Consider the following 24,144-nt stretch of genomic DNA (forward strand, 5'->3'; position numbering starts at 1 on the left):
TAGTAAGAATATTTGTATTTTATTAATAGAGGTCAGCTTGGAAAATGACTTCCAAGTGAATATTTTCTCACCAAAAATAAGTTTCCCAAAGTAAGTCCTGTTGGACCAGTGCATCTTCTTGTTTTCATTTCATGCATTTACTTGACATTTTTTCCATTAATGTTTAGGTATAAGAAAGTTACAGTAAGAGTGGGGAGAAATAACTATGAAGACTTAAGACGGTGTATTGAATTCTCCAAAAATGCCACATCTATGCCTTTGTATTTTCATGTCTGCCATAAACGGTCTGCATCCAAGATGACCTACTCCGAATATAAATTGTAAGAGCAAGTGATGGCAAGAGACTTGTCAGTCGGTTAAAATTAACATTGCCAACTACTTGTCTTATTACACATTTGAAAGACTTTTAATTTATGGATTTGAAAGGTGCATATACCACCTGAGCAAATTATTAGGAACATTACACTAAAAACATTTATTTCTATAGCGTGTTTTCTTACACAGGGTGTAGCTCAAAGTGGTTTACAAATAAAAAAAAAGACAAAAAAATAAACTAAAAAAAGGTATGAATTAGTAATTATAAGTAAGAATAAATACATACACAATAAAATGGATGTTAATAAAATAGATGTTTGATTAGTAAATTGCTAAAGTACTTGTATGTAGTTTCATTTCTTAAGCTTCTATCGATGAGTCAGATGTGGTGGGGTGACATCTTCAGACAGCTGAATAATAATAAGTATGTCTTACTTTTCTGTCAAAACAGCTAACTCTTTGCAGCATGGATTCCATGAAATGTTGGTAACATTCATTAAAGATTCTGATCCATGCTAAAATGATTGCATCATGTGATTTCTGTAGATTTGTTAGCTGCACATTCATGCTGTGAATCTCCTGTTCTTACCACATCCAAAAGATGTTCTGTTAGAGACTGGAAAGGCCACTGAAGAACACTGAACTCATGGTCATGTTCATCAAATCAGTTTGAGATATCTTTTGTTTTCTGACATGGTGCATTTTTCATGCTGAAAGTAGCTATTAGAAGATGGGAAAATGGTGGCAATGTAGAGATAGATTGTCAGCAACAATAAATACTCTGTGGCATTCAAGCAGTGATTGGCATTAACTGGTCCAAAGTAGTTGAAAACATTCCTCACACTGTTACATCATATCCACCAGTATGGATTGTTGACACAAATCAGGATGGGTACTTTGAATTCATGCTGTTGGTGCCACATTCTGATCCTATCATCTGTGTCCCTGAGCAGAAACTGAGACTCATTAGACCATTCTATATTTTTCCGGTCTTGAACTGTCCAGTTTTGGTGAGCCTGTGCCCACTGCAGCTTTCTGCTCTCTGCTGACAGGAATGGAACTCAGCGTGATCTTCCACTGTTGTAGCCCTTCAGTCTTAGGGTTTGATGTGTTGTGCGTTCTGAGATGCTTTTCTGCTCACCACAGTTGAACAGAATGATTACCTGAATTACTGTAGACTTTGAACAAGTTTTGCCATTCTACTCTGACCTCTCTCATCGGCGAGGCATTTCTGTCTGCAAAATTGCCATTCATGGGATGTGTCTTGTTTTTCGTGCAAATAGGAATAAACTCTAGAGGCTGTTAAAAAAATTCTCAAACCATCCTGTCTGGAATGAACAATCAAGCCATGGTAAAATACTTTGGCATCACCTATTTTCCTCATTCTGGCATTTATTGTTAACATTAACTTAAGCTCCTGTATCTGCATGATTGTGTGTACTGTGCTGCTGCCATGTGAGTGGCAGACTGGATAATCGCATAGATAAGCAGGAGTACTGGGTGTTGCTAATAGTTTGCCCAGTGAGTGCATATGCCTCTTTAAAACCTGCAAAGATATTTTAACTGTATGATAGCATGCACAGGGTAGATCAACAGCCCTACTATCCTACTATTGAGCAAATATATACTGTAAAGCAAAATACCCGCGCTTCGCAGCGGAGAAGTAGTGTGTTAAAGAGGTTATGAAGAAGAAAAGGAAACATTTTAAAAATAATGTAACATGATTGTCAATGTAATTGTGTTGTCATTGTTATGAGTATTGCTGTCTTTTATATATATAATATACACACACATAAACATATATACATATACATATCTACATATACACATATCTACATATAAATATATATACATATACACATCCACATATATATACATATATCCATCCATCCATCCATTTTCCAACCCGCTGAATCCAAACACAGGGTCACGGGGGTCTGCTGGAGCCAATCCCAGCCAACACAGGGCACAAGGCAGGAACCAATCCCGGGCAGGGTGCCAACCCACCGCAGGTATATACATATATATATATACACATATCAACATATATATACACACATACATACACACATATACATATATACATATACACATACATACATACACATACATATATATACACACATACATACACACACACACACATATATATATATATATATATACATATATTTACATATCTACATATATATACACATATATATATACATATCTACATATATCTAGACATACATATATACATACATACATTGACATATATATATATATATATATATATATATATATATATATATATATATGAAAATACCCGCGCTTCGCAGAGGCGAAGTACTGCTTTAGAATTTTTATTAAGAAGAAAAGTAAACCTTTTTAAACTGAGGGAAAATGAATCAATAATTATTTGTTAAGGATCTCTCTGTATACCACGTTGTCAGTTCGCCCCTCCGGTTGAAATATGACCAAGCTGTGTGCTGAGCTTACTCTTGAGCATGCAACGTACAGTTGGCCATGTGAAAAGCAGTCCTGCCTCAAATCAATGCCAACCTTTTGTAGGGTCTGTCCCTGAGACTTATTAATTGTCATTGCGAAGCAGAGCCTTAGTGGAAATTGTAGGCGTTTGAATTGAAATGGGAGATCAGAGGGTATAACGGGGATGCGAGGAATAAAAACTCTCTCCCCTGAGCCACCGCCAGTAAAAATAGTTGCCTCAATGAGGTGCTTTTGCAGACACGTGACCTGAAGTCTCGTGCCGTCACAAAGTTTCAGTGGCTGTACGCAAATCCACAATCGATTTCATATTGTTTTCGTACCTTATCAATTGTGTAATGTGTTTTTTGAACAGGTTTGATTCATCGAAGTGATCACTCCTGCTGCGTTCAGTCACTTCACGTGACCCGCTCTCTTGTGTGATGTTGTGATGTCCACGGGTTTATTTAATGTTAGCTAAGACCCGGCAGTTAAAAGTTTCTCGCTACAGCAATTTTAACTCTGTTACAAAGTGATCCAAACTGTCGTTTATACCTCGTGTCTTCTCATTAAACTTGTATCTCGCGAATATGGCATTGCAAACGGCAGCGGGTCAGTTCACGTGCTTACGTGGGAGGCGTGATGACGCGATATATTTTGATATATATCAAAATACCCGCGCTTCGCAGCGGCGAAGTACTGCTTTAAAATTTTTATTAAGAAGAAAAGTAAACCTTTTTAAACTGAGGGAAAATGAATCAATAATTATTTGTTAAGGATCTCTTTGTATACCACGTTGTCAGTTCACCCCTCCGGTTGTAATATGACCAAGCTGTGTGCTGAGCTTACTCTTGAGCATGAAATCTAACGTGGTTTGTGCCCTTCAGAATGAAAACAGTTTGCATTTACCTTTTTAATAAAAGGCGAGCTTTTAAGCCTGAGAAATCACCCCGTAAATGCACACGTTTAATTGCACGTGTTAATATGTATGCTTACACAGTATTAAAAGACACTCAACAATTAACGTCATTTACCTTTGTTCCCGTGTTTGATAAAAGGCGAGCTTTTAAGCCTGAGAAATCACCCCGTAAATGCACACGTTTAATTGCACATGTGTTAATATGTATGCTTACACAGTATTAAAAGACACTCAACAATTAACGTCATTTACCTTCGTTCCTGCGTTTGACTCGTGCTGTAAATCTCTTCATTGTTTTCAGTTCATGTGATTACGTAGGAGGCGTGATGACGCGATATGTGACTCCGCCTCCTCCATTAAAGTATATGGACAAAAAACAGGTTCCAGTTATGACCGTTACGCGTAGAATTTCGAAATTAAACTTGCTTAACTTTTGTAAGTAAGCTGTAAGGAATGAGCCTGCCAAATTTCAGCCTTCTACCTACACGGGAAGTTGGAGAATTAGTGATGAGTGAGTGAGTGAGTGAGTGAGTCAGTCAGTCAGTCAGTCAGTCAGTCAGTCAGTCAGTCAGTGAGGGCTTTGCCTTTTATTAGTATAGATATCACAGTGTCTCAGATGGGACTTGCATAGATTTGTTTGGAATACACAGCAGAGAAAGAATGAGTGATGTTTTAAAAGTAGATGTGCATTGCATATAAAGCTTTGATTGTGTCCTCCAAGACAAGATGTTGTACATACCTTGATTTGTTTAGGCAAAATAACTCCAAACATAATTGTTGTCTATTTACCTCCAACACATTTCTTTTGAAGTGCTCTGTACATTGTAATGGCAAATCGAAATTTTGATGCCACGCAGGCAAGTTGAGAACAATGTTTTATTTGTGATCAAGCAATATTAAATTTTGTGTCATTTCAAAAGAGGCAGATCAAAACTATGATTGGAGAATGGATACTTGAGTGTGCCTTTTTCAGGGATCATTCCTGCCCTGGGCCTGATGCTTTCAGCATAGTCTTTGGTTCCCTTTGACACTGTACTTGATGGGTTCGCTATAAATGGACAGAGAAATGATTGTTTAAGAGAGTTAAGTTAATTGGATCTGGTATACTCCATCATCAGGCACATAATGGGAGGATACCAGTATTTGACTAAAACAAAAAAGGAGTTTGTTGTTAAAGGAAAGGTCTACTTAGCTTCTCAGTGTATCATAATTTATCAAAATACATGGACTTGTATTAAGTACTACACATAAGGCAGCAAAAAACACAAAGAACTCAAAGTACAAAACACTAAATGCAAAGAGAACAATGCTTTCCCCTCTACCTCTTGGCCTGACCTCATAATTGTTTCTCCCATCTCCCTGTTGCTACTCACCACGAAAGCAAATGTGAGCTGACTGCGGTAGCGCTATAAGCACCTGTTAACGATGGGTGATGCAAGGAACATTATAAATGCAGGGAACAGTATTACTTGGCCACGACCCTGCCTGATTGCTGTGTCTGCGTATAGGAGAGTGGGAGATCCCACTACAATACATAACCATGCTGTTCCTGTTTTGAAGCTGAATAAAGATGGTTTTGCTAAAGTAATGAGACTCAGCCTCGTGTTTTGGGGTGCAAGACAGGGACTCACATGTCACAGTACATATATATATATATATATATATATATATATATATATATATATATATATAAATATATATATATATATATATATACAGTATATATCTTTCAGTTATAATTACTATAATTAAGATTTTGGTAGAAGACAAGCACTCTGCAGATAGAGGTATTCACAGGATCAGTGGTACAAGTGCTTTGATCAGCAGCTAAATGTTTCTGTCCATTGTTGATATCCCTGGCTTCTACACACCAATTTTCTTTGCTGTTTATAAACTCTCTCAGCCTTTTAAGTATGAATAATGCACAAAATTCTTCCAGATACACAATACTGTAATCAATTCCAAATACAATACTTTATATTTTTGTTCTGTTTTGAGGGTTTTTTTTTTTCCACGTCTAGTATAACACACTCACAGAGCTCACAATCTAAGCACTACAAGCTTCTCTCACCTGCATTGCTCTTTCAGGCTGTTTTACCTGCGAAAAACCAGAGGCTTGATCTAGAGGTGACAGTGTGGTGACTCAGTCCTCCTCAGTCTGAAGAAGCTGAATGAAATCACCATCGACTAGGGTGAAAGTTGGATTTAGGTGTAATGACGTTTTTGTGAGAGACATGCATACAGACTAGATAGAACATGGCAACTTTGTACAGACTGTCCTACTGAATGTCTCCTAACCCACCCAACTTGACAATCCTGATCAAAACACCAGCATATTCTACAAACATTCAAACTGATATATACAGTACACACTTGCTTCTTGTGTATTTATTGTACATATTGTACAAGCAGAGTTGCCCAAGATTGCCAAGGAAAATTAAACATTGCACCATTGACATACTCACCGATTGTCAATCTTCTTCAAAGTATTGAGAAGATGCAATAAACGCAAAAATAACTGAATAGTAATTTACGTGGCAAGCCAAATTAATATTTTGAGATAGCTCAAAATAAATTTCAGATATCTTAAAATGCAGTTTGCTTTTGAAGATACCAGAAACTTATTTTGAGTTATCTCAAAATATGTCCCTTTACATTTTAAAAAGCCTACAATATATATTTTGAGATAGCTCAAATAAATGTTCAGATATCTCAAATAGACCTTATATGCATTTTACGATACCTGAAATTTATTTCAAAATATCTCAAAATGACTTTCTGTAAAATGCTCTGTTCTTTCAATTGGACTTCCTGTCTATTTTAAGATATCTTGACATGAATTTGTGGCATCTCAAGATGAGCAGGAAGTTGCTTTGAGATATGTTGAAATGCATTTCAGATATCTGAAAATTAAGAGGAAGCTATTTTGAGACATATGAAAATGTATTCAAGATATCTTAAATTGTATTGTAGATATCTGACAATGGGTTGGCACCCTGCCGGGGGTTGGTTCCTGCCTTGTGCCCTGTGTTGGCTGGGATTGGCTCCAGCAGACCCCCGTGACCCTGTGTTCGGATTCAGCGGGTTGGAAAATGGATGGATGGAAATAAAAAAATAAATAAATAAAACTGGAGAAGACAGAATATACTATAAAATGATTAGACGTTTGAAAAAAATGAGGATTTAAAAATCATCCTTACGTTATTTAATAAACCTGGGAAAAGGGTACTTCCTAGTAATTGGAAAGCTAATATAATAATTCCAACGGGAAAGCCAAGGAAATATTTATCATCAGACACAATATCTTAAGGACCAATTGCACTAACTTCTAATTTATGTAAATTATTAGAAAGAACATTATTAATTTCAGATGATGCCATTTTTTGGAAAGTAAGGGAATTCTCAGTCAATATCAGGATGGATTTCGCAAAGGGAGATTCACAATAGAACACATTCTATATTTGGAAAACAAAATCTATAAAAGGCTTTTGCTAATAATGAAATACTTAGTGTTTTTTTTATTTCAGGATAAGGCCTATGTCATGTAATGGAAAATGTATGTTACATAAAAATGAAAAGAATTGGAATAAAAGGACGTATTAACAACTGGATTAGAATTTTTTTAACAAATTGAACAATTAAAGTTCAGATAGGAAAAACGAGATTCAAAGATAAATTCAAATAGAAAATGAAGTCCCACAATGGAATATATTTAGACCATCTTTGTTTAATATCATGATTAATAATGTATTTTCTGATTTAGGAGTCAATGCAAATAATGCAGTAATCTGTAGCGGTAAAAATGTAAACTATGTGAAAATAGTATAGTTCAGAAGTTGCTAGAAGTATTAGAAAATTGGGGATTTAAACCTCGAAGACTAAAATAATTATTTTGTTCAAAAAAGACGATTAAGGAAGAAGTTTTGAAGAAATTATACAACACTTATGTTGAAACTGAGGATGGTAGGCCTATTACATATTTGGGTATTTGGTTTGATAAACAAATGAAAATGGAAAATTTACATGACAAATATGGACGATAAATGCAAGAAGGTGATAAATTTCATTTGACGTTTGTCAGGTTATAGCTGGGACTCAATTAAATCAACGCAGATTGTCATGCATTTACCATACTACTAACATCTGTCTTTGATTATAGGCCAGGTTTATAGATCAGCCCTTGCTGTGCATACTCGGTATAAAAAGCTCAAGCTTTACTGTTGTTTTTGGGAACATTCCCAACCATTCCAGTTAGAGCTTTACAGGTAAATGCAGAGGAGATGCCTCTGGGAATCAGAAGAATTCAGTTAGGCCTTAACATAGGGGCAAGAATAAAGAGTCAGAGAAAACTACTTTCAAATAACAACATTTTGAATTATAGTTGGGAACATGATTCTCAAAAAATACTTACAGGATTCAGAAAACTAGCAGTAGGATTCCCTAAAATTATTAACGAAACGTTTGATAATATAATATCACCTTTTGCCTATTCAATTGTCCCCCCTTGACTCCTATAGGAAAAACAGCTATAGATGATACCCTCTTGGAATTGAAAGGGGGATTTAATATTTACGTAAAATAGTTAGTGGAAGACTATTTATGAAGCAAGTGGGTGGGGTATATTCAAATATTCACTGATGGATCGAAAGATCAAATTTTAGGGATTACGGTAGGAGCTTTCTAATTGATGAACTTTTGAGTTGGAATAGGAAAAAGACGATCAAATGATTTAACATCTACATGATGGCACTAGTTTTAGCGCTAAAATGGATAGAAGTAAAGCCGCCAAGGGTAATTAATTAACTGTTTAGATTCCCACTCAGCATTAATGACGATTAAAGCAGGTATTTTTTATAGAGTTTGGGTTCCTGAACATGTGGGGTGAAAGGAAATGCAATTACAATTATGGCAAAATATAGGGGAAAGAGAAGTTAAATGCAGACATTTGATTCACAATATTGTTATCCCTTTTAAATATGCACGTAAAAACACACGTGATGAAGTAATATCAAGTAGGCTAAGGTAGGTCACTGTGCCTTAATTTAAGGACTGTATTTAATAGGTCGCCATGGAGATGGAAACAGTGCAAAAAGTGGCTCAAAGCACAAAAACAATTGAGCATGTGTTACTTCACTGTGTTCTCTATAAAAATCAAAAGCGAACACTAATTAAAAGTCTCTACATAACTAAAGCGAAAACAATATCATTAAAAGATCTTCTGGGGGAAAAGACAACAGCGTCGCTAACTACAAGGAACTGATGAAATTCCTTAGTAACACTGTAGGCTACAGGGAAAACATATTAAACGGAATGTGGAGTTTTCCCTCCGTACAGTAGGTGGCGGTAGTATACCAGGAGTATCCACAATGAACAAAAACCAGACGAAGTAGAAGAACGAAAAGGCACTTAAGAGCGTGCAGGAACAGGTTGGATAAGGTTAAGCAACTGATATACAGCTAGTACTCTCGTGTCAAGAGTACATTTTCGCCAACTTTAACAATGCAGGTAAGTTCGTATAGATTTGAAAATTAATTGTCGCAGTACGTGCGTTTTCGGATTTTGTAATGCTGGATTGTGTTTGTGGCTTGATGATAGAAGGCTAACTATGCTATCGCTAACTAATAAATTACTTTCTCAGCATATTAAAGTTTGACTTAGTGCATGGAAACTTTGCTGCGGACATTTTACGTTTATTTTAATTTCCTGTAATAACTGATACATATTTACATTTGTGAAATTTGTTTATCAAGAAGCCTGCAACGTTAATCCACATTGTCACTTTTAAACAGGATCACATTACTATCAGAAACACTGCGGACATTCCGTCCGTAGTACTGTCTTCAAAGGTGTTCCTGTGCCCGTTCTGTGATCCACGACTGTTTTCTTCACGATCCTCTATTCGAACATATGAACATTTGCGCGAGCACCGAAAAACTGCAGTTTCCTTTGGAGGTGTGTGTATATTCAATTGTATTCTCCGTTAACTTTGGCAACGAGCGCCTTTTAAGTTTGGGTATCGGTAACCAGTTACTGCGGTTAATTTAACATGCTTCTTCTGCCACACTTTTGATAGCCTTTCAGTTCTTTTCCTTAACGAAAAAATAAGAAGCTGCAAAGCAAGCCAACAGATGACCAGCTAACTCGGGGGTTTCAAACAATCTTGTAGGATTACCACTTTTACTCTTTTTGGCATTATTGCGCCTAAATTGCATATCCACAAATAAATTAATCGTTTATTGTAATAATAACTAGCGAGTACAACACTTTAAATTTTTTTTAAAAGAAAGTATTTATATGATTTAAAGACTTTGTTTATACCAATATCAACTGAATAAAAATCTGAACAAATTTGCTGCTTTAGCGGTTTCTCTCCAAAAAAACTGGATTTTATAGTACACAACCAAGACATTTTATAATGTGTATCCCTGGAATCAAGTTTCTTTTGTGCCCCAGTCTGCCAGCTATCATTGTGTCAAGCTTGGGTGTCCTGTCCCATAGCATGGTAAAGTTATACAGTTTGGCACATGGTGTCCCCCTTTTTGGAAACATTTAGTCATTTGCACCTAAACAATCTCTCAAAACAAGTATTGCAAATGCAGTTATTTATTTATTAATATATACACACTTTATATCACTCTGAAGCAAGATTTAAACAATTTGTAACTATAGAACTATGTACTCATCCACAAAGATTATACCTTGAACCTTTTTTTTTTCTGTTCATATCATCATGACATAGTGATACAGTTCAGGAAGCACAAATAAAGTATAACAATTGCTCATTGCTAAGTTATGAAATGTTGTCTGTACTCAGTGTTGGATTTGAAAGAGCAGTGCTGTGTAAACAATGGTAGGGAGAACGTGCAGCAGACAGCAGCCGGGCATGGTAATTGAACCCATGATGCCTGACCTGTAAAACTGCACAATGTGACGGTTCAAAGTCATACTAAGCAGTAGTTACAAGTCAAGCATAGCCTAGAGTCCTTCATCAAAACTTTGCACAGATTCTGGCTTGGGCTGTGTGTGTAACAATGAGTAGCAGTGTGTAAAGATGACCGGTTACATAGGCAACATAGTTACTGCTGTTTACGCACAGCTGTGACATATATATAGATATATATAATATAGTTGTCTGTGTCTGATAATTTGTGCTACAACATTAGAATGCTCTGAACTTCATCTGTCCAATGGTAATGAGCCTTTTACTGTATGTGGCTCAATGTAAGAGGGATATTTGATAAAAGCCGACTAACTCGACTGTCAGCGCAGCTTGCCTTGGGGTATATGCTATGTAGAACAGAGCAGATTGGGGTTGTAGGCTTTAAATCGGCTCCAAGATAGCCTGGTCATCAGTTGGCTTGCTTAATCTGTCATTGTTTGTGTGCTGGTTAAGGATTTATTTTTTTTTTTTTTTTTTAAAGCTTACTGTTGTGTTTGCTATGATAATCTTATTTGTTTGATTGAGCATATTCTACTATAGTATGTTTGCTTTCAAATTAAGGAAAAAATGAAGCAGCTGAAATTAAGGCAATATAGATTGCCCCTTTAGCATTAGTCGCACTTAGTGGAAAAGGGGACTGGAATGAAAATCTCCATCTAAAACCCCCAACCCCTCCAGGATATGGGTTAAACACCCATGCTTTGCTGAAATGTTATGCTATATGCAAATATCTCCGTTTTGATGTACTGGCCATTTTACTGTGTTACTATTGACAAAGCATTGTAGCAGATATGCATCCTACCATCTTCTTAATATAGACCATTATTTTAATTTTCAGACACAACATGACCAAATAATGCAAAGTTTACAGTTCACATCTATACATGTTAGAACACTGCTGACTTTGCCAAAAGGATATTGTCTGAATCCTGTTTGCTTTTTCAAAGTAGCTTGGAGAGATCAGGGATTAAATGTGTTCATTCATTTTTAGAGGATGGTTGAGAATTAAAAAACAAAAAAAAGCTTTAATATTATTATTTTATTTATTTTAAACCTCAACTATTAATTGTTGTTTCAGTTAATGGCATTTTCATGGTTAACCCATGTTATAACACTAATATATTACACTTTTACAATATGGTTTATTTTGGTGCTAATTCAGCTCATACCTATATTTTCACATACTAAAATAGTGTTTTGCATCAAAAACGATTACATAAAGTTGTAAAAAAAAAAATCATAATTTTCTCTTCATAAACATATGTCTTAAATTGTACATTATAGGTTTTGTTGGACTTTTGTTTTTGCTCATTTGCTTTTCTTTTAGTTCTTGAAAGGAAACGAACAAGTGAAATTGTGTTGACATGTATTTGTTTTTGTGTGTAATTTTATTCTGCTCTAGACAAGCTCATTTATCGTTGTAACCTGGGATGCAAAGACAGAAAGCACTACCATTGCTTTAACTGTAGTGTCACAGTACTCCAAAAAACTGGATTTCTTGCACATTTACGAAGATGTGTTTCAAGGAAAGGACTGCCCTCTTCCACTTCTTCAGTGTCCTCTTCAATTCAGCAAGTAAAAACCTTTGTCTGGACTGTGCGGGATTCAATGGTAGTTGAAACAGAGCAGGATTCAGTGGTAGTAAAAACAGAGCAGGATTCAGTGGTAGTAAAAACAGAGCAAACTCCAAAACCTGTGTCACTCCCACATGAGTCATGGATTTCCACAGTTCAGCAAGTACCACAACATGTATCATGGTTGCAGGAACTACCACTTGATTTAACCATGAAAAAAATAATGACTTCCTCACCTGTACAAAAATTAACAACAAGCCAGCAAATGTTTACCTCTTCCCTGGAAGAGTCATTGCTTGCTGTAAGTCAGCCTCCTACCTCATCACCGCAGGATTCAATGCTCACTGTAACCCCAATTTAATTCCTTCTCAACTGGTGTATTTTTGACCAGACAGGTTCATCTGAAGAAAAAAAAAAGCTATAGTGCAATGTTCAAACTCTTATTACAAATCTTATTTGCCACCTTTATGTAAGTCTTATGTCTGTTGCAAAAGATATAATTCCTTTGACACTCTGATCTTGAGGAATATACAGTGAACTACGAAATAGCAGTTACAAAAATGGGCTTGTGGTATTTAAGTGGGTCCACATGTGTTTATTGGATATTACGCAAATCTTAGCAGAAAGCCATTGTCTTAGGTTGGGGTTGAATTCTGTTTTATGTCTTTGTTTCTGTTTTTATTGCTTGAATTTTGCATTTCTAGTTCGACCTTGAATTCATTAGTTGTATAAGTTCGACTTGATTTTATGCAATGTTATTTTCTTCAAATAAAAAAAAGCCATTGTTAAGCAAGCACTTCTTGCAGTCATGGTTGACAGTGAAGATTTCAGTAAAGTTGTAAGAATGCAGGTCACAAATGATGACAAACAAAACGCATGCCACTGTCCATGTGCAAGTGTAACAATGTCATGTTTTTCATAATATCTCCAAACAGTATTTATATCCTACAAGTAGGACACCTTTTCAGGACCGTGCTGTGTACACACAGGACTGGGGAGCAATATGTTGTGGAGGAAGAGTGTCTCAATCCAGTAAAGATGTGCCCACCAAAGTATTGCTCTGAAGAGAATGATGCACATTTTTCCCAAAAAAGATCCCAACTTCTGGATACAAGCATTTGAGAGAAGCAACACACCAAGAATTCCTAAGCACCTTTATGCCACAGGCAAATGTAAAAAGTATTGACTTTTCTAACAGAGTCAAAGAAGCTGTTTACTGAATGTCCTATATAGACTCGGAGTCAAGTAATTTAAAACAAACAAATTCTTTATTTTTTTTATTTAATACAGTACAGTTATCCTGTCCAACAGAGTAACTTTTGTTGTTGTGAATTTAAAAAAGTAGTAAATTAATGAGTGTTTTAAAAATAAGTCCATTTAGATAGAAGTGTGCCAGAAGTTCCATGAGTTTATTCTAAATATTATAAAGCCAGGCGTTATGCTTTCAAGTGATTAATGAAGAAGTCTTTTTGTTAAATATGGTTATAAGCTTTGTAATGCACTGGTGAGGCCTCATCTGGAGTACTGTGTGCAGTTTTGGTCTCCAGGCTACAAAAAGGACATAGCAGGGCTAAAAAAAGGTCCAGAAAAGAGTGATTAGGGCTATAGGGTTTGAATTATGAGAAAAGATCTGAGCATTTTCAGTTTATGCAAAAGAAGAATAAGAGGAGACATGATTGAAGTTTGTAAAATTATGAAGGAATTAGTACAGTGGATCGAGACTGTTATTTGAAAATGAGTTCATCAAGAATACAGGGACACAGTTGGAAACTTGTTAAGGGCAAAGTTTGCACAAACTTTAGGAAGTTTTTCATTCCACAGAGAACCATAGACACACTTGGAATAAGCTACCAAAAAATGTGGTAGAAAGTAAGACTTTAGGGACTTTCAAAACTAGTAAGAATTAAGTAAATAGGACTGGCAAGCTTTGTTGGGCTGAATAGCCTATGCTCATCTAGATTGTTCTAATGTTATATAAAGTATGGTTTCAGGATTGAGTGTTCATTTGTAGGGGTGGGTTTTGTGTATGTGTGTTATATAGTAGCAAGATAGAATTGTATACAGTTCCAGTTTTATCTTGTTTCTCTTTTACCTTTTAAGGTTGTTACTTTTGAGTGTTAAAAGCACACTGCTTGTACATTTGATTAAGTCTTGATGCAAGTACTAAAAGCAATACTTTTTTCTGTGATTATATAAAATCCTTCAGTACACTAATAATTGAAGTTAACATCCATGAGCTATAAATGTAAGATCTCTTAACTGCTTATTTTTTGTATCTTAAAATTTTATAAATAACTGTATTGTGTATGCACCTCCATGTTAAAAAATGCTTACATTACCAGCTACATTTATTTTTTTTTTATATATCTTTATAATTATTGGAGTATACATAATGCAATTTCAACAAAACTTGTGTAGTCTGTTCACTCTTCAGTGTGTTTTTTTCCTTTCCTTTAAATTTGCAGTTCTTGAATTTAACAGATTCATCAATTTCTAATGTTAACTGTATATATTTGATATTATCCATTATGGATAATCAAGGTTTTGTTTTCAGTAGTCACAAAATGTAAGTTTTTACTATTATTTTCATAGTGCTGACTCAATCAGTTGTCACATAGGTTAACAATACTATATAGATTTTATCACCAACTCTTACTTGTAACATGACCCACAGATGGTATACTGTACAGTTTTGATTTGAAAAGTTCAAATACAGAGTGGAAGCTTAGTGTTCTGATCAAAATTGTGCTATCCACTTACACAAAACATAAATGTGTTATTCCATCATTAATGATGATGATGAATTGAAGCAAGTCAGCCCATTAAACTAACTGCAATGAGTATCAATCGGTCAATAGTTCATGACCTTAACATTATAAGGTTCTAACCGACATTTTTGAAAGAAATTAGTTATAAATGTTTATTTATAAGACCTGAACATGGCAAAAATAGTTGAGTCTGAAACACTTTACAAAGGAGAAGGTTGCATAAGTCTGATGAATGGAAGGTGAAAACTTTAAAAGCTCAACATCTTAAAGCATGAAATTGTCAGAACCTTATAAGCTCATCAGATAAAAATGAATTGTGTAAAAAAACAGCAGCATTGATGTAAATTATTTTTGTAACATTAATAGCTGAAGCACTGGAATCAAAAAAAATTCCACAGAAATATCATTGCCAGAGTAAATGTCCACCTGTTCTAGTTGTTCTAGTCTCATTACGAGTACATGGTGGTTGCATAGTGTATGGTAGAATGTAAAGAGGACCTTAATCTGTTATTGTTAGTAGAGGTGGTTATGCAGAACAGAATCATATTTGTATGAATTAGGAGGCCTTATGGTTGACACAAGTCACAGATGAGTATATGACCCAACTCCCACACAAGCATGTAGATGCTAAAGATAGGTCAATGTGTTAAGCATACTAGGACCTGATGGACCCTAATGTAGGCTAAAACGAGACATGAACTGCAAAGAAACCTCTGTCTAAAGTTGCCCTGTGAGCCCTCTCTGGATAAGAGGGTTATGAAAGTTGATGGATATAGTGAGATGGTTATTGTGAACATTTATTTCAGAGGCTAAAAGAATATAAAGATACAATGGGTATAATCTCAGTATTTCTTGTTTATTTTTTAAAATTCTTCTGAACCGTAGCGGTGATATCTTTCACTTGGATATTATAGATTGCATTGAGTAAGTAAAGCTGGAAAAATATTGGTTTGTGTGTTTTCATTTAAGGCTGTAAAGCAAAAAAAAAATGGGAATTTTGAAGGGGGTGATTCTTTTCTATACCCACCGCATTATAAAATCCCACAACTAATAAAGGTCCAAGTAGGCAAAATGTGTGGACAGTCTGATTAAAGGGTTTACTGCCACACAAACTGAACTTAATGTATCATTATGAAAAGTAGGATATCTGCAACAAGAAAATGGAACAGATATGCCAAAGCGAAGCTCGCTCACATGTACTGTATACATGAATATTTCACAGAATAGCTGCCATATACAACACAATTAAGGGTTCAAAGGTGACTTTTAACCTCCTTTGTGTTAATATTTACCCATGGCAAAACAACCAAAAACGTTCATTTTTCTTGTTGGGGAAAGAAAATTCATGTATGTGTAACTGTCTCTCTCTCTCTCTCTCTCTTTTAAAGAAGGCAGTCTTGGAACCCAGATGAGAATGCAGAAAAACCTCTTTATTACACATCAGTATAACAAAGAGACTTGACCATGGTGGAAGTGGAACCAGAGGAAGTGCATCAGTTTATATTACATTTCTTATCGTCTATGCAAAATTATCTCCTCCTCCTAGTTCTACCTAATGTCCAAGCCCACTAATGTCCATCATCTAGAGTCCAACATCTGACTGAAACTTGCCACCATTACTCCTTACCCCGTGTAAGTGTCTGAGACTTTTTTATTGATCACTTCCCACCATTAAGTTACAATCAAGAGGACCCACACAAGATACTGGGTGCTCAAGGCGCTTATTTATTTATTTTTTTATTTTAAGCAGCTACATGTCTAAGATAGTGGTGCTGTTTTTTTTTTTATAGTTCACACTATCCTTGGCTTGTCATCACCTCATGCTACATTCTGAGCTGGCAGGCTAGCTAGCAGAGGCCTGGCCGCTATAAGTGAAGGCAAGTGGCCTTGAGCTGATAAGCACAGACAGCTTTCAAGCTGTTTAAAAAATAAATAAATAAAAATACAGACACAAGCTCTTATTAATTCGTATAATAATAATAATAATGAATTTTATTTATAGGGGCACTTTACATTAGCAGTAAATCTCAAAAGTGCAACATAAAAAGTTTAAAAAAAGGCAAAGCAAGATAAAAACAGAGATAAAATAGCAATAATTATACAGTAGCATTCTTGTTAATAAGCTTTCCTAAATAGAAAAATCTTTAGATGTTTTTTAAAACAGCCCACAATCTGCTGTGTTCTTGGGCTTTCTGGTAGGGCATTCCAGAGCCGTGGAGCAGCGGCTGCAAAGGTTCGGTCTCCCATTGTATGTAGTTTGGTCACAGGGGGGTGAAGGCGGTAGGTATTTGTAAAACGGAGGTTTCTTGTAGTGGATTGTAGTATAAGAAGGAGTTTAAGATATTGTGGAGCATTTCCATGATTTCACTGGTGAGTAAACAAACAAGAGTTTGTATTTGATAGGGAGCCAATAAAGTGATCGAAGGATTTGTGAAATGTGTTCATATTTCCCACCCTGATCTTTTGAAGGCTCTTGCTGGGTATCCCAATGAGGAGTGCATTACAATAGCCTAGTCTGGAAGAGACAAAGGCATGAACCAGCTTTTCCGCATCACAGAGGGAGAGGTAGGGACGGAGTTTGGCTATGTTTCTGTACCTGAAGCCAGATAATATAACACATTTTACTTGTTTAAAAAGCATCTATACATAGATTTAAACTTTATATATTTTCTAAAACATTGGCCTGTTTAGGTGTCTCAAAGTTAAAATGTCAGCAGCTGTATTTCTAAAACAACGGACTGTTCAGCTCTCTGAGTACACAGTGTTCTTGACGTTTCATTGTCTTGCTTAAGTTTTAAGCTTGGCAAGCAAAAAAAAATTTAGGCCACTTGTAAGAAAAATCCAGCATCCTTTATGTTGACAAATCGTGGCTTTTAAGCTACTTCAAAATGAAAATAAAGCTTATGCTTATTTAATAATTCTAAAGCTAATGATTGAGTGCACATTGATCCATATATTTAAATTCCCTATATAACAAATATGTGAATACCAAACTGTCAACGTAATGCAGTAGAAATGGGTAACTTTATGAACTTTATTTTTTCTGTTGCTTGCACATGATAGGGTAGAATGTCTGTGCATGATGTAAAAGATTTATGCTGCCAATTGTATTATTGTTGGTTATGCAGCACACAGTTTAGTGACTTCCACATTTTCCCTGATGTGAACAGTGGCAGTAGCCCCCCGAGCACTATTAACAATCAGTTTTTTTTTTTTGGCATGCAGCTACTAGCACCACCATGAAGCTTCACATGACTGAAGTCACCAGGCCTATCAAGGCGGTCTGGTTATTCAGTGTCGTATGCATCAGTTTAACTATCCGTGTGAACATCAAATGTCCAATTCAAATTTTCATGACTATTGCTTGATGGTTCAGTTTCAGTTTTTTCTATAACTGCCTTTATAGCTTTTTGTTCTCATGCCATTGTGTTTTTTTGATTGAAGGCTTCACCTTACTCATGCATATTGAGTTAACATAGAATGGCAGAATGCATAGAAATATTAGTGATTTTTGGCAGCATTATGAGATGGCAGCAGAATACTGTCCCAAGCATTATTCTGGCTTAACAGTCATGTGGTGTTAACAGTTCTTGCACACAATTTCAAGCCAGACACAGACTCAAGGTTAATGCCAAGGTAACCATATTTGCTACATCCATGCTGTTTATGTGTGGAGAACATCAAATGATGTCATCACCAATTCTTATTGCCAACTTTCTTATCTGTAATCACAATGCAACTCAAACTTAAGTATAGATCCACTGCCAACAAACCCAACACAAATGGTATTTGGAATAAATATGCATTTCTGCAGAACATTCTACAATCTTATGCCAGCACTCTGAAGAACAACATTTATTTATATAGCACATTTTCATACAAAGAGTGTAGCTCAAAGTGCTTTATAAGATGCCAAAAAAAAGCTTCAAGAAAAGGAAAAAAAAACTAAGATTAGGTAAGAATAATAATGGATAACAAAAAATAAAAAAATGCATATCCATATCCATATTACTAACGGAGAATGGTAAACCGGATGGCAGGGACGCAGGTACACGGCAATGGGACCATGAGACGTACTGCGCAGGCGCGTACAGCGCGCGTCTCATAAACCGCACGCGAAGTCGTATCCACGCGCACGAAAGAGCTCAACTGACGTGAATGAGTAATGAAGCAACAACGCGCCCATAGCTAACGACTACCAACACTGCCACACAAATAAGAGGACTCTGCGCTGCAGCCCAGATTCAAACGGAAGAGGCTACGGAGGCCCCACGGGTCCATAAAGTACGGAAGGCGCAGGCTTCACCGCCATATTGTGAGTGGCACTACTGCGGAGTGACGGCACAGGCGTCATCACCATATTGTGAGTGGCACTACTGCGGAGTGAAGTAAACGCGCGTCTGAAACTGCGGAAGCAAAGCAGGCACGGGTTCAAAACGAACGAGCTCGACTGACGGATATACAAACACGAGCCCGTCTGGATAAAATCAATGAACGCGGGCGCCTAAAAAGCGCGTCTGAAATGCCGCGGGCAAAGTGGGCACGGCTCCAAAACGAACGAGCTCGACTAATGTATTTTACGATACCCAACGCCGGGGGTATGCGAGCGAAGCGAGCAGGGGGCGGAGCCCCCTTGTCATGTTATAAAACATAGATATCAAATTAGTAAAAGAGTAGCGTCCTTGTATACAATATCATATTGTAAGTGTCTAAAGATGAGTCCAGTGATAAGGTCGGATGTCAGGGAGGACCGAAAAAAAAACTCCAGTTAAGCTGGAAAAAGAAAAAAAAAATCTGCAGGGCTTTCAAGGACAAAAGGCTGCCAAGCCCCAACTGGGCATTCTAAGCAACATAAATGTACTTAAGTTATTACTCATTTTTTCCAGATTATATCTGAGTAGCAAGGTTATTATAGTTTTGCCTTTTTATATTATAGAAATAAAAACTATTTTTTCTGACCTTACTTGGAAATTCAGTTTAGTATTAGTTTTTCTTCATCGTGTATTTTTAGTTTTAGTTTAGTTTTTATTTCACAAAGACATTTCTATTTTATTTTTATATATATTAGTTTCAGTTTTAGTTTTAGTAATTATGGCATGGAGCGCCTAAGGAGTTAGTTTTGTGTCACAATCAGACAGATCTGTACACTTAACAAATTTGGATACAAGTTTAAGTGGAAGCTTACCATACTGCCTGGTTTACTTTATTATTTTATAATTTTAAAAATAATTTTTAATGAAAATCACAGGGGCTTAGGAAGAACAGGGCTCTTAGATTTGAAGCAGTGTGCAGACCCCACCTAGCTGTATTAAGGGAAACAAAGAACATCAAGCATGTAGTGTCAAGGTTAGGGGTGGTGAGACTTGAATAGCCCACCATAAGACCAGTAAACCCACAATGACCAGAAGAGTACGGACAGGCACAAAACAACAGAGACGGCGTCTGAGATTAAGAACAACAAATACATTATCTAAACCTGTTTATCCAGAGCAGGATCACAGGAAACCTGGATCCTACCGCAGCAGGTTTGGATGCAAGGCAGGAAAAATCCCTGATATGCAATATGTATGATAAGGCTGATGTTAAGAACAAAAAGAATATATTTCAACTATCTATTTTGAGAGAGAGAGAGAAAAACATTAAAAAAAGGAGACAAATATTTTAAAATATAATTCTGCTAGTGGATTACTTTCACAATATCAGGTATTTTTAGTTGTGAATATGAACTAAAAAAGAAATTTAATAAATATGGAATAAATACAAAAACCCATTCATAGTTTTTCATCACTTGTCAGACTCTCTACCTTTGTATCGCTTCGTTGTTAAACGATGTTTTTAAAGCAAAAGTGATTGGTCAGCAACAATACGCTGATCTTGTATGATAATCTAGTCAGTCTCTCGATCAGTGCCGTTTTATTTTCAAAAACCGGGATTGGTCTCCCCTCGACTTTCTTGTATACTCAGGTATGGGGATTGATATTTGAGGAGTAAACCGCAAGCCAATGATTATATTTTTATATTATGTACATTAAGGAACCCTCAACAACAAATCAAATGAATAATATATTGAACAATTCTTATAAAATTAAAGTTGAATAAATCAGACTCTGCAGCTGTATAAATAAAAAAAAAAAATCGAGTATGTGTTCAGATAAAGTGCCAGTTCCGGATGATGGATTTGGTCCAAAAGTTAATACAGATCTACAATTGTGGTGTAACAACCACATGCCAAATTCCATCCATCTGTCTTGTGTTTTTGAGTTATCGTGTTTGTACACAGACTCGCACACACACAATTCCAAAAAACAGTATTGTTAGACACTGGTTAGTCTATAACATCAAGATTCATCAAAATATCGAGGTCGAATTTCTTCATGATTACTGTACTTTCTCTATACTTTTTATACTTCGAGTGCAAAGTGGCAGGTGAATTACTGTCAACAAAAAGCAGGCACCTGAGAAATAAACTGAAACGTTACTCACTTGTGATTTTTTCTGTCCATATGGTAAACGTTTTGTTGACCAGCATATTCTGATTTCAGCCGCTTAAATTACATCTTGATATACAACAAGCAAAATAAAGGTGGTGCGTAAATCGCTTTCTATTTCTCACGCTTTACGCACCTGCACTCGGCTTTCTCTGTCACCGCAAATGCTGTGTGAACACCCACCCTCAGTCACCAGCTGCCGTTCACTGGATGAATATATGCGGACAGCTCGTGGTGGATGACTTTCTGTTTTAAAATTAAAACTTACAAGGGTTAAAGACTAACGGCAAGAATATTCATTCAAAAACGAAAACTAAAAATATTTTAGTAAATTATTATTTTATTTCAGTTAGTCTTTCCAGCTACTTTAATAGTTTAGTTTTAGTTTTTCATTTTGGTTTTGTTAATTATTTTTTTTCAGTTTACGAAAATGTTTTTTTAATAATAGTTTCAGTTTTGATTTTAGTTTTCGTTAACTATAATAACCTTGCCGAGTAGTTCAGTGCTACTGAATTCCTTTCTATTGAATGAGCTGGGTTTAGAAGATGATCAATAATTGAGAATAAAACTCTTGAATTTTCAGCATTATAATTTATTATTTTAGCAAAATAGGACTTCCTCTCAAGATGGACTGCTTTGTTAGACTGTTATTCGTGCCCTTGGTATTTCATAGTGGACTTTTGGAGAAAAACTAAAATATGTATGCTGGGTTTTCTGCCATTTTATATTTAGATCAGACACTCTTTGCATCTTCCAAAGTATCTTAGTGCTGGAGTATTTATTAATTAATTTTTCAGAGGACAATATGTCAGCTGCAGCCCTTTAACACTGCTGCACCATTGGAACTGAACCACATTTCACTCAATGTAAGAGTCTGTTTTCCGATCACTGACGAGAGTGTTGATGTAAAAAGTTTTACTGGTTAATGCTGTAATATTTAGTAAAGCAGAGTTAAAGGTCTTAGGAGAGCACAACTGATTCAGAGAGTTAGGGCAGCTTGACTTGGTAATGTAAGTTATTGAAGTTTATGCCTTTTTGTTTGTTTGTTTATTTAAAGTATGGTCTGTTATAGTTCTAATACATTATATTGACAGATAAGGGGTGCTATCGCTCCCCTGAACCCTCGTACAATAGGTCAGACACCAGATAAAAAGTCCAATATTAATTTTATTATAATAAGTGCACAAAGCACCTCCACTATACTCAATAACTAATCAATTACAATACACAATAATCCTCCACTCCCAGCAGCTCAGTCACCCTTCCTCCCAACTCGGCTCCCTTTGCTGGGGTTTCCCAGATTCCTTTATAGTCCTTGACCCGGAAGTGCTTCTGAACCCTCAGTCCATGTGACTTCCTAGCACTTCCGGGTCAGATCAAAACTCTTCTTTTTCATCCCGGAAACACGTCATTTCTTCTGTCCATGTGACTGGGACGTACTTCTGGGGTGTAGGGAAAATAATCCTTACTCCTCCCTGCAGCGTCCTCTGACGGCCCCCATGGTATCCAGCAGGGTTGTGAATAAACACTCCATTGTCCATAATTCCCTACTGGCATTCGGGGCACTTCCATGCTACAGGGAGGGCTCCACCTGGCGGCCTGGGGGTATTGGCCGGGATGAATGGCCGGCTATATCCCACAATATGTATAGGTGCACTGGTAATTAAGTTATTCACATTTATACCACTTTTTCCCCTTTTTTAAAAAAATAGACTATGAACCGTTGTTATACAATACACATCGATAGGAGAACCCACTACACAATTATCACATCCTAACACGGGATTCCAGTGAACATTAGGACTAAACTTGTCTCAGGTATTGTTTGTTTCAAATAACATTGTGAATCATTGCTTTGTGATGGTGTGGGTCAACTCCATGCTACCGGTTCCTTCCAGGAGCCTCTTGAACCTGCCACCATCACATTTGGTGGTAGTGGTAGGATGACATGAGGTGGTGAGGTACAAAGAGCAGAAAACAGAAGGAGTCAGCAAGTGATTTTGGTACCTGACTGTTTTAAAGAACTCACTGACTCAAGCTGGAGGACATTTTAAAATTTAAACTTTTTAATGGACTTTATGTATTAATTTTGTCATTTTAAAGTTCTTATTTTTTTGAATGTCCAGGTTTTATAAGGAAAGCTTGGGTTTCTTTTACAAAAGGGTTGGCTTTTTTTTAAATTGTTTTTAGTGCAGTGTAGGACCATGGCACGGACCTGAGCCACCAGCTGCACTGGATGATAAGAGAACAATCGACCCCGAACGGTCTGGCTGACACCGCTCCAAGCAGCCAAGACAGGTTTTGGGTTGGTAAGGACCACGGCTGCTGGTGTCTCCACCAACTGAGCGGGCAATGAGTGAGCCGGGGAGATGACCAAACAACTGTGATGGTTTTATTCTTGTTTTAAACTCTGGATTTTAAACTTGTGGATTATCACTGCTGTGGTGGGTTGGCACCCTGCCCGGGATTGTTTCCTGCCTTGTGCCCTGTGTTGGGTGGGACTGGCTCCAGCAGACCCCCGTGACCCTGTGTTCGGATTCAGCGGGTTGGATAATGGATGGATGGATGGATTATCACTGTTTTAATGGATTTTATATTTATTTATTGAAGGTTTGAGCACTACACTTTTGGACACTCCCCCCCCCCCCCCCCCAAATTAAAAGCACTGTAGCAC

The 24,144-nt window shown here is 36.5% G+C and overlaps 1 protein-coding gene across 1 annotated transcript; it reads left to right on the forward strand.

The window, feature by feature from the left end:
• The first annotated feature begins 9,085 nt into the window (after positions 1-9,085).
• On the forward strand, positions 9,086-12,909 carry LOC114656227 (uncharacterized). Its single transcript, XM_028807703.2, has 3 exons — positions 9,086-9,205; positions 9,490-9,652; positions 12,043-12,909. Exons 1-3 carry the CDS (start codon positions 9,200-9,202, stop codon positions 12,573-12,575), a joined length of 702 nt encoding a protein of 233 aa, XP_028663536.1. The 5' UTR covers positions 9,086-9,199; the 3' UTR covers positions 12,576-12,909.
• The last annotated feature ends 11,235 nt before the right edge of the window (positions 12,910-24,144 follow it).

The sequence above is a fragment of the Erpetoichthys calabaricus genome, chromosome 1 (genome assembly GCF_900747795.2).
Source record: "Erpetoichthys calabaricus chromosome 1, fErpCal1.3, whole genome shotgun sequence".
NCBI classification, from domain to species: Eukaryota; Metazoa; Chordata; class Cladistia; order Polypteriformes; family Polypteridae; genus Erpetoichthys; species Erpetoichthys calabaricus.